Source organism: Euprymna scolopes, chromosome 26, assembly GCF_053919585.1.
Source record: "Euprymna scolopes isolate OS-2025 chromosome 26, ASM5391958v1, whole genome shotgun sequence".
Classification (NCBI taxonomy): Eukaryota; Metazoa; Mollusca; class Cephalopoda; order Sepiida; family Sepiolidae; genus Euprymna; species Euprymna scolopes.
Genome location: NC_136507.1, coordinates 47,884,143 through 47,896,306, shown reverse-complemented (window position 1 = coordinate 47,896,306; position 12,164 = coordinate 47,884,143). Strand labels below are relative to the sequence as shown.

The 12,164-nt window shown below is 37.1% G+C and overlaps 1 protein-coding gene across 2 annotated transcripts in view; it reads right to left on the bottom strand.

Annotated features, from left to right (window-relative positions):
* LOC145248005 (protein kinase C-binding protein NELL2a-like) overlaps window positions 1-12,164 on the bottom strand; it is an 841,882-nt gene that overhangs the window by 60,767 nt on the left and 768,951 nt on the right. For both annotated transcript variants that reach the window (XM_080109694.1, XM_080109695.1), the window contains exon 14: window positions 11,984-12,079. In XM_080109694.1, the coding sequence (XP_079965820.1) occupies window positions 11,984-12,079 (96 nt within the window). The remainder of the gene's footprint in view (window positions 1-11,983; window positions 12,080-12,164) is intronic.

Below are 12,164 nucleotides of genomic sequence, written 5' to 3'. Positions count from 1 at the left end.
TTAGAACTGCATGTCTGTGGAACTCTGTTGCGTTTTCCTGCTTTCCAACTAACAACAATATGGTTGTCTTCAAGTCTAATGTGAACAAATTTTTGGATGAGCTAACCCCTTAAGTAATCCAATTTCTCAAATTCCCACTACTAACGATGATGACATGTTCCCCTTGACAACTGTACACTCATTAACCTTTATCCTCGAGTGGCCTCCGGGTCTTGATAAGTGGTGACTCCTATGTAATATATATATATATGTGTGTGTGTGTGTGTGTGTGTGTGTATGTCTGCACGCATTGGTATAAAACTAAAAATATTACTCAATATTTAAAAATTATGTACTTTATAACCACATCTGAAGAGAGCTCCCAATGAATACGAAAGTAATAGGATACAAAACGAGTATGACAAATATATCGGCCAGTTCCAGCTCGCAATCCTAAAACTAATAAAGAACTTAGAAAGAATGAAAAGAAAAATATATTTCATCGTCCTAAATTTCGACAAATGAATCGACAATTTCTCTTGCCAATGAGCAGTTTATAGAAAAGAAAGTTAATTATTGCAGTAAGACATTGACTTACCGGAAAAGTTAAGATGGCCGATAAATAAACCAATGTTATTTTGCCTTTTTATTAACAAAGTCATTGTTAATGAGTTATCGTTTTCTTTCATAATTTACACAAACTGTGTGTCCGCTTTATACGCACATATACACAAACATATTTATATATATATATATATACATGTTTATATATATACATATGTTTATATATATATATATATATATATATATATATATATATATATTCTAGACCTTATTTAACCCACTGGGTCAGTATTTTGTCTATATAGAAAAATATAGTAAAATTATAAATTATAAATAAATGTAGATAGTATTTTATTTGCATATTTAAACAGATAAAATACTATCTCTATTTATCCATCACTCTATATATATGTTTGTATGCACACGTACATACATACAAACACACGCACACACACTGTGACAAAAGCTGTAAAAATGAGGGCTTACCGTTCAAACGAGCTAGGTGTGAGTGTGTGCTTTGTCATCGCTGCGAAGCTAGGATAAGAAAAGGAATTCCAAGATGGCGCCGACGGCGTTTTGTAATGGTATGATCTCGGAAACTCTCGGAATATCTCGTGCATATATGCAAATCAGTTGATCTTCGACAACTATAAATTCAGGTCGTTTTGGAAGGCAAGGAGTGAGGAAAGAACAGCCGGTTGGTAATTTTGTACGCTGGTTCGTGTTGGTGGGGTGTCACCGTATCTGTGTGTGTGTACTGATCGAACCGCTTTCCTGTCCCTTGGACTTTGAATTTGTTTAGATTGGACTCCAACTTCACACACATACTCCCATTCGACGAATGTAACAAAACTGATGAATTTACACATGGATTATTTGCCTTCGGCTAGTAGTCATCTGTGTCGCTTGCCTTTTTTCTATTATCGTTCTTCAAACAGTATATTCGAACAGTAAATAATTACAAATAGTACAATGTTATAAAGTAATTATTATGAGTCATAATACTTTTCTTAACGCTAAAACTACGACTGCAGCTCATGTGCATGACTTTACGCGAATCCGAGAAACTTCTTCGTGTGACGCACCTAACTCATCTCTTATTTACTTATATTTCCTTATAATTTTAAAGCCTTATATGGTAAAAAAATACAGTACGTCAACATTTCTAATTATATTACTGTTTATGGAACATTCTCTGGTTGTTAGAATGACCCATGTATTTCAGTAGATTCTCAAGGATATTATATGTTCGAGACAGCTATGCAGGGTGTTCCAAAAAATTTAACGGCGTTTTGCAGGCCAATAATTTGGACAATATTCGTTGAAAAGACTTCAACTTTTCAAAGTTTTTATAGAAACATTTCAAGATTTTATGCTTATTGTTTGACGTTTATCTCTTTTCAGATTGAGAATTCCGTTCACTTCAAAAGGAAAGTTATTTTGCACGATGGCATATGCTCGGACACAGTCACTAAAGACCGTGCAGTGTGCTTTATTTGCAGTCATAGGCGGCACTCATATTTAACATTTATGAAAATTATGAAATTGGCCATAGAATCTACAAATCTGTTTTTTTTTTTGACATGTTAACTAATAAAACTTATGATGTTAAACAAAGTTTGTGCAATTTCATTATGATACACTGAGTAGTTTCTGAGATATTGGCATTTAAAATGGCGTCAAATATTTTTGGGCATCCTGTATATAACTATATTGTCGTCAGATTCTCAATACCGGTTAGGTCTCGCAAACATTAATCCATTAACCTCTGTGAATTTTCATCCCAAAAGGCATAACTCGGTACTGATATAAACCGTAATATCTCTTTAGCCCACTCTGTCAAGAGTACACACCAATATCCCTTTAGCGGGTTCAGCTTGGAAATATGATTTGATTAGGCGATATTATCGATGCAACCTTACCCCCATCCCATACCTAGGTATGAGATGGGGTCAGGTTTTATGATTGCATTTACCTTGCGATAGTCTGTACAGAAGCGAACCGATCCATCAGGTTTGCTAACACAGGGGGACAACCAGCTACATTGGCTAGGTTCAATAATGTCATGTTTGAGCACGTATTCAACCTTCAGGCGAATTATCTAAAGTAGGTTTCACAGGGATAGGATTTCCAATCTCTACGAACAACATTTGTTTGTGTGGGGGGCATCAGGGGAAAATCGCTGTAGTCCCAGATGAAGAGGGTTATATCATCTCTTTTATTACTGGCCAAATGGGATACTACGGGTGTAAGATCGGCTAAAGTTTCTGAATTCGATAGCTTCAGTGAATGGTAATTTTTCTCTATGATCGCCTCGCTGCTGTCTGCCGGTTCGGTCGCGAGAACGGATACAGTTGTGGCTACAGTAAGAATTTCCTTGTCCTTTTTGAAATATGGTCTGGGCATATTGACGTAACACATCTAGGTTTCTTTTCGCAAGAGTATTTACTATATTCACTAGCTTTTCGTGCAATAGCTTTTCATTGATTTCACTAGCTTTTCGCGCAATAGAGTAAGGGCCCTTGGACCGGGCCCTAAGTAAATGTCCAGTTATGGGTAATAACACAAGCACTTTATCTTCGGAGCTCCTGGGGACCGCGTTCCGATCATAATGTCTCTTCATTCTGCTTTGAGCGATCTTGTCTTTTACATGCTAGTTCGCCAGTTTACTTTAGTTAGGTTCGAAATTGTGATACATATTAGGTGGACCCTTCCTGCAGACATGCTTCCGTCAATAGTGTCAGAGGACCGCGCACCAGTTCAAATAGACTGAATCCCATAGATTCTTGTGCTGCGTCTCGTGGTGCAAACATCAGAAAGGGAATACCCACATCCCAATCTTTCTAATGATCAAAGCCTGGATTGTGGAATGGAATTTCTAAGGCTTCCTGGGACTGAGGGTGGTAAGCACTTAACTTGATTGTATTTATACCTCGTGTGTCCATGGATTGTTTGAACATTTTGGACATGAAATTCGACTCTTGGTCAGATAGCACCACTCTCGGTAGTCCAAACATGGAAAAAAATTGAGGAAGATCTTTATGGTTTTCTCAGCAGATATGTTTCTTAGTGGGATTGCTTCTGTGAATCTGGTGGGTGGTCATATGAGAGTGAATAGGTATTGATTTTTTGTTTGGTCCTTAGGGGGTGGCCCCACGCAGTCGACTAGAATGTGGCAAAATAGTTTTTCGAAAGCGGGCAAAAAATTTAGTGAGGAAACTGGTATCTTTTGATTCGGCTTGCCTATCATCAAGGTCGGCAATAGTTAGATACATCTCTGCATATTTCTGACCAGAAGTGTTTAGCGATCCTTTCATAAGCCTTATAGTCACGTAAGTCACCCCAAGGGGGATTTTGTAATCATGGAATTCAGTACTTCAGCTCTGTGTATGTAATACTAGTAGATGTACTATCGACCAGCCCTCCAATGCAGGAGATTGTGACGAGTCTTACTTTCCTTATCAGCATGCCATTTCTGACAAAATATCCAGTTAGCATTTTTTTTCAGTTCGCCTTCGTGTAATGCCTTTTCAAAGATTGAGGTAATCTCGCTATCCTACCGTTGTTCTCTCATGATAGTGAAGTGGGAATGTGTAGGAGCGTTCGTTATTAGTATAATATATTTTCTATCCTCTCAGTATTTTCGGTAGTGATTGTCTCTGTTGTCACTCTTGCATATGATATGACCTTTTCACAGCCTAAATCGTTTCCAAGTAGCATCGAAATGCCTTTCATGGGAAAGCTACTGATTATGCCTACTTCTAGTGCACCGAATACTATATTCATATCAAGGGAGATTCGGTGAATTGATGACATAATTTCCATTGATGCCAATTATTACAATGGGTTCTCCGGTTGCTGCCTGTATTCCACATGACATATTCTGAGCTAAAATCAGAGATTAAGTGGCCCCGGTGTCTAGTAGAATTTTTATTTATTTATTTATTTATTGGTGGAGGCCATCTAATGGGGATATTAGTCCATTTGATACGAATGATTTATATTCCCTCTTAATTTCATCAGGGATTTATGTATGGAGACAAAGCCTTGTGGCTTATTAGAAGGACCAGATCTAGATTCAGTATTTTTCTTGGCTAAGCTATTTAATGCGATATGCCCTAGCTTTTCGGCAATAACATTATGTCACGGTTTTGTTCAGAGTTATATATCATAGAATCCCGGACGAGCCTCTCATTTTTGTTACAGATCCGATAACTTCATTATCTTTATTATTATTATATAACTATAAATACTTAGCTTTGTATATTTTTGGACCCGACCGAAAATTGAATATTATAACATGTAAGAAACACGAGTAAGAACACACAGCTCCGAATTCAATTTCGAGCAATCGAGTCTTTCTGCAAGCAATGTCGAGTCTTTATACACATGAGACAAACCGTTAAATAAAATGTATCTACTTTCAAAATATGTAACATGCACACACACACACACACACACACACGAGAGAGAGAGAGAGAGAGAGAGGGAGAGGGTGAAGAGGAATAAAATTTTATCATGTCAAACAATAAGTATATAATAAATGTTATAGCAATTCAATTTACATGATTATAAAGCAGATTAAGATTTCTAATAAACATTTAAAATTTTCTATACTTTTTCAACTGGCTTCCTTTGTACTCCCTGCCATTTGACACAGGAAACTACTTAACATGATTAGATATAATTGCATTTGTGTGCGGCGCTGTTTTTAAAAGGTAAATTCTGTCATTTAGATGGATTTAGAAAACAACAAAGAACATAAATTTTCAAGATTCAGGCTGTTCAGCTATGAACATGTTAATTCAACCGAAAGCTTGACAGAACATCAGAAATTCTATTGCGAATTGAAACATGATAAATCAAGTACAATTAACCAATTTAAGTTGTAACTCTATATCTATGCAGACGTGTAAGAATAAAGTTAAAATACAGAATATTCAAGTAAGATTAAAATTAAAAAGAAAATAGAATTTCTCATGAGAAGAAAATAGAATTTCTTATTGCGAGGAATATCATCATAAACTAAGTAAATATCCGGAACAAAACTTGACTCAGCAAGCATTCCTGTACGAAACAGCATAGCTTGGTACGAGGGGCGTGCAATAAGTAATGCCCTTGACCCACTTCCAGTTCTCTGATCTAGCTGAAATTTTGCATGTGCAATGATTTATATCTCTACGGGTTATGTGGCAAATTACAGCTCTGAACTAATTGTGGTTTCTGTTTTACAGGTGTTTGAACTGAATCAGGTGTGAAATGGAGCCTGTTGAATGTTGAGCAGTGATCCGGTTTTTGTATTTGAAAGGACGCACACCACAGAAGACTTTTGATGAAATGAAAGAAACTTATGGTGATAATGTTATATATATATTATTCGTTGTTATTATTATGATTATTCTTTTTGTTGTTATATCGTTCGTTGTTATTGTTATTGTTTGTTTTGTTTTTAGGGCTTTTTAAAAGTGTCTGAGAAGAGAGATGTTGTAGAGAGATTGTTCGTGTTATAAAGAGATTCATATATATATAAAATGTTCATACTTAGAAGTGTAATAGAAGCTCTTTGAGTGATGAAACAGTGTTCAGACAGTCTTAGTGTTCACATTGTAGATATGAGATGTCGAGACGTGTATGTTAAGGCATTTTAAAACACATGATATACAAGACATATAATATCAATTTTCACTTTATCTTTTGGTAGAATTACAACACAAAGACGACGTTTATAAAAACACATGATAGGTTAATTTCTTCTCCCGACCGGTCGTGATTTTCTGAGTCAAGAATTAAAAGCTTCATATTCTAAGTTTCAAAAGTGACCGTCTCGCTTCTAGACGTTCGAATCCCATGTCTGGACTGTCGTCTGTCGTCCTCAGACACTCTCCCAGTTTCTCCCCCCGTTTCTCTAAAGTTTCTAACTATATCGAGAACTTCCCGTTTTCCATGACGTCATACACATGTTAAAACATGTGTCTTCTTTCACGTGTTCTGGAAATGCGTGTCCAAAACTTTTTCCTTTGTTTACAAAAGGAATTTTAACCTATATTCTCAGCAACCTATATTTCCAATATGTTAAAAACATGTTTATTAAATTATCTTATAGTTGGATTCTTCAATTGAATTTTCATAACAGAATTGACAATGCATATTCTTTTCTTGAAACTATTTTATCTCTAAGCTAAACAATGGTTTGTTTTCACATTCCATTCGCTATTTCTCTCTCGTAATCTATTTCTAAACCTAAATTACGAGGTTCGAATTTCGTCTATTCTATTTCATTTTCATTTTAACTAAATCTCTCTATTTTTATACTTGTATGAAAAGGAGACAGCCCTTATCATGTAACAATAATGCCCCATCATATGACCTTGTAAAACGCTGGCATCGTGAATTCAAACATGGCCGGAAGTCTGTGGAAACAACTCCGATACCTGGTCGCCCCCATTCTGCCATTGATGAGGCATCTGTCCGTCAAGTTGAGGCTGCCATTTTGGAAAATCGGCGCATTACTATTCGACAAATAGCCTAAGATGTACAGATTAGTACAGGGTCTGTGGAAACTTTATTCATGACCATTTGCATATGCATAAGGTGTCTGCCAGATGGATTCTCAGGTTGCTCACACCATTCCAGAAGCGAGAATGCGTCGAGTGCTCAATGATGAATTTGGAGATGTGCCAAGAAGATGAGTTAAAGTTTTTCAAAAGACTGATTACATAGGATGAAACCTGGGTCCATCGCTATGATCCAGAGACCAAAGCCCAGTCAATGCAGTGGAAGCACTTGGACTCACCACCTACAAAGAAGGCAAGGGTGCAGCCCTCCGCTTGCAAGGTCATGCTCACACTCTTCTGGGACAAGGACGGAGTAGTGATGACAGATTTCCTGGCAAAGGGTACCACAATTACAGGAACCTATTATGCTTCACTTTTGAGGAAATTAAGGGAAGTTATCAAAATCAAGAGGCGGGGCAAGATCAGTAAAGGTGCCCTCCTTCTGCAGGACAACGCTCAGGTCCACAACTCGCATGTCGCCAGATCAGAAGCACGGGCGTGTGGTTATGAAATCCTTCCCCACCCTCCCTACTCTCCTGACCTTGCACTCTCTGACTTTTACCTCTTCCCAGCCATGAAGTTGTTTTTGAAAGGAAAGCGTTTCCCAGATGATGTAGCCTTGATTTCTGAAGTCACGTCGTGGTTGGAAGACCAACCTGGGGTGTACAAAAACGGTCTCTAGAGCTGCATTAAACGATGGTAGAAATGCGTGTCTGGGTGGTTCCTATGTAGAGAAAGACTAATAACTGTGCCAAGTTTCTCTACTGCTATAGGAAGTGGGTCATAGGCATTACTTATTGCCCGCCCCTCGTATGAATACTGATTTTATTAAATATTCATAATTTATTTAATGTATTCAATTCAACATACCATCATAGTCATTTCTGTATAACAAATATATATTTGCTTTCCAGGTTAGTCATGAAAAGACTGTGCCACCCACATCAATTGCCTTAATTGTTAATAGTGTTTTATCAATTAAAATAGATTTTTCCTGGTAGTTTCTGATCTTTTATAAACACGAGTGCTGCATATGAAGAATTTTCAGGGCATCGTTACTCTGCACAAGTTCTAGACTTTATAATTTTGCAAACAAAGTACAAAAGATTTTTCTCCTGTCGACACGAAGAATTTCGTGCTGGAATGCTAAACGATTAAATTGTTAGGGAGCAATGCTGGTTTCTTATTGGTTGATAGTAAAATGGGAATTAATTTGATTCGTCAGTTCCTATCGGTAGCGGTCATAAATAGGATTTCCCAACTTTCAGAGATCATACCCTCATAATATATATAAAAATATTGCAAAAATATCTTTAATTATGTAAACGTCCACTTAAAAATATATAAAAAATCTTTTTTGTCAATATTATTTTGCTCGTATGCAAACAATTCTCCCGTTCGCGCATCAAAAGTAAAGTAAAAACGTAAAAAGCAATCTTCCACAAAAATATCTTAAATCTGCTCTTCCACAAAAAATATTACGCCCAAATGTGAAATCCTAAAAGGGACCTCCAAGAGTTTCATTGAACAAAACAAAAATGAAAATAAAATGGTTACTGGGAAATACTGTTAGCTAGTCTTTAATGAAAAACAAAATAAAAGCATAAAATATATAAAATTATTAATCATAATTTTTGTTTGGCCTAGAAGTGTGAGCCATGTTTAGTTTCAGAACAGTTTTCGATGGTTCGTTGTTCTACACAAGTCCTGAGATGTGACTGGTTTGCAGTAGACAGAACAGTTCTGATGGTTCGTTGTTTTACACAAGTCCTGGGAGTTGACTGGTTCTCAGTAGACAGTTATCGAATTGGAATCCACAGAGCAAAAGATTCGTATTGACACGAAAAAAACATAAGCGAAATTGTAACAGCAAGGTTTAATATTTATGGAGCAATTCTAGTTTCTGATTGGTTGGTAACAGGACATGAATTAATTCGATTCGTCAGTTTCTAACAGCATCGTTTATAAATAGAATCTCCCGACTGTGCGAGATCATACCCCATTACTCTCTTGGGATGATGGGATGTGTCTCCTAGCGGCTTCGGCTGCAGGGAGACAGGGTAGTACACGTCAAGGATTCATCACTTGACACTCAGCCCTACAGGTGAGGGGCCGGGAACCGGGCCAGCACCTGTTGGACTGAGGTACACCGCCTGGGTAATACCTAGGAGGTCCACCCTCCCAGGCCTTGCCACCGGGCTTTCCGGTGGGGCAAGTTTATTGCTTGCTGCTTGACCGGGGAATGCCGACGGGGTTACTCAGGCAATTTTTAAAATTGCAGGAGTGCCCCTCCTTTAAGGGAGCCTGCGGGGTTCCCACTTTCCAGGCCTTGTGCCAAATAATGCTGATGTGGGCAGCATTTAAATAAATACCCCATTATACGCTGTCTGATGAGGAAGGTCTCCTAGCGGCTTCGGCTGCAGGGAGACAGGGTTGTACTCGTCAAAGATTCGTCATTTGACACTCAGCCCAACAGGTGAGGGGCCGGGAACCGGCCCACCACCTGTTGGACTGAGGTACGCCGCCTGGGTAATACCCAGGAGGTCCACCCTCCCAGGCCTTGCCACTGGGCTTTCCGGTGGGGTAAGTTTATTGCTTGCTGCCAGAGGCGCCCCTACCAGGGAATCCCGACAGGGTTACTCAGGCAATTTTTGCAATTCCAAGAGTGCCTCTCCTTTAGGGGAGCCTGTTTAGATCCCCACTTTTCGGCCTTGTGTCAAATATTGCTGATGTGGGCAGCAATTTAAATAACTACCCCATTATAGTAAAGTATATTGTAACATTTGGTATTGTAATTACATTGCGATATCGGTGCCAATGATTTCTAATTGATATCTAATACAATAATTTAAATTTAATTTCTTTTCACTATTTATATTCATTTATATTTTATTGGTACGAATTTCAAATTTTACTGTTTGTGGAAAGGATAGTAAACCCAAGAAGTAAAAGTACATTAGTGAACCTATTTATGATGTAGCGCCAAATATTTGGGATGTTAATAATAATGAACTAAAATAACATTTTATTGTAGATAAATTAGTTTATTATCATCATATTAAAATGCTGTAACCACGTTGATACACTAATGGTAGCCTTAGTCAAGTGACGTTTCGACTTAACAGCGGTTTACAGAGTGGATGGCATGCCACTTTTCCATATCCGAAGGCATGCCTATATGAGAATCAAAAACACAAACAGTAAACCGATAGAAGGCAAATACTATCTGGACAGACAACTAAAAGACAATTGAAAACAAGAAGCAGTTTAATGTCCAAAGTTTTAATGCACCGGTTTAATGCACCATCACAGATCATTGACACATGGAATGATTCGAATGATTAGTTGAATGAAACTATCCAAGAAAATATCTCCCACATGGAAGGGATCTCCAAAGAAAAATACTGGATGATCCTAAACTGAATATGAGCGAAGGTTATAATTACAGACAGTAACCTCCATTGGTGTGAACCAACAACCACGAACAGAAATCGCCAACAGACACCAGTAGACATGCTCAGTGACTGCAGTGATGGTTCAATTTGGGCCCACCATGAAATAATAGGCTGTAACTTTTATACTCCTTGAGAGAATCAGTATTGGTATGATACGATGGTAATAAGTACTTAGATAACTATTTGGGAATACCAGCCGTTTCACATTAAACTCTGTTTTAGTGAACTTGCAAACTGATGGCTGCAACAACAATGAACAATTATTCGGCATCTGATCTGTTCCAACGTTTTACTATTTACTGTTAAATTTGTCATACAAACGTTGATTTGGTATTGACTACATTTGAAAAATAAGTTTTACCTTGAACTATAAAAAAAACTTTGAGCACAAAATAAGGCACGACTGATTAAAAATGAAAATGTTAGAAATAATTATATATATATATATATATATATATATATATATATATATATATATATATATATATATAACATACTCTCCTTTATGTATATTATCTTCTCGCCAAGCATTCAAGTCAATTATTGGCCATGACTATAAATTCAATTGCTGCTCATAATTCTAAATTCAGCTGCTGCCCAGGAGTATAAATTAAGCTGGTATCCATAACTATAAATTCTACTGGTGTTCATTATTATAAATTCTACTGATGCCCATAACTATAAATTCTACTGGTGGCAATAACTATTAATTTAGCTGCTGTCTATAGGTATGAATTCAAATGGTTCCCATAACTATCAATTTAGCCCGTGCCCATAACTATAAATTAAACTGCTACTTATAACCATAAATTCAACTCGTGCCCATGACCTTATGTTACCTAACGAGGGCCGTTAAATGAATGGAAAAATGACTGACGGATGTAAGGTCAGAATTTAAGTTTTAGTTAACGGAGGTTGGTAGAAGAGAGCTTTTTTCTTTCGTTTTGTTAAACGCTCTAATGATGGAGGTGCACTATGTTAGTTATGTGTAATGCGTATTAAACATTCTGTCTATCAATCTGTCGCCCTCTTTCCTCGAAAGGCAGCCAAGAGTCAGAGATCCAGAATTCTGTAAATGTTCCAAATTTTTTTGTATTAATAAACCTCTTATAAAAACTAAACATCCGCGTCCAAGTGAATGTTTCAACGGATGGTGAAGAGTCTCGGCTTCCGACAACAACAACAATGAGTTTATAATGATTTACGAACACCACGGGCATCTGAACGTGAAATATACGTTGTATTGCCACAAAATTTAAAATCTCCGATCTAAGTTACATGGTTTATTGCGGATTTCATGGGCAACATAAACCACAGCTAAAGTCAGAAACACCAAATAAATTCACTAATCAAATGATTTCTTTAAAATATGAGAATCAGTTGTACAAATCAATGATTTATTCCAACTAAGAAACAATAGAAAAGACTTACCTGTTTGACAGTATTTTCCACTGTAGCCATAGCGACATTCACACACATTAGGAGCTACACAGCGACCCCTATTCTTGCATTCAAACTCACAAACGGCTGAAAAGATAAAATGGACGAAATGAAATACACATCGGATTAAATATAAATGAATAGAAATTAACTATACATTTATTTTATAATT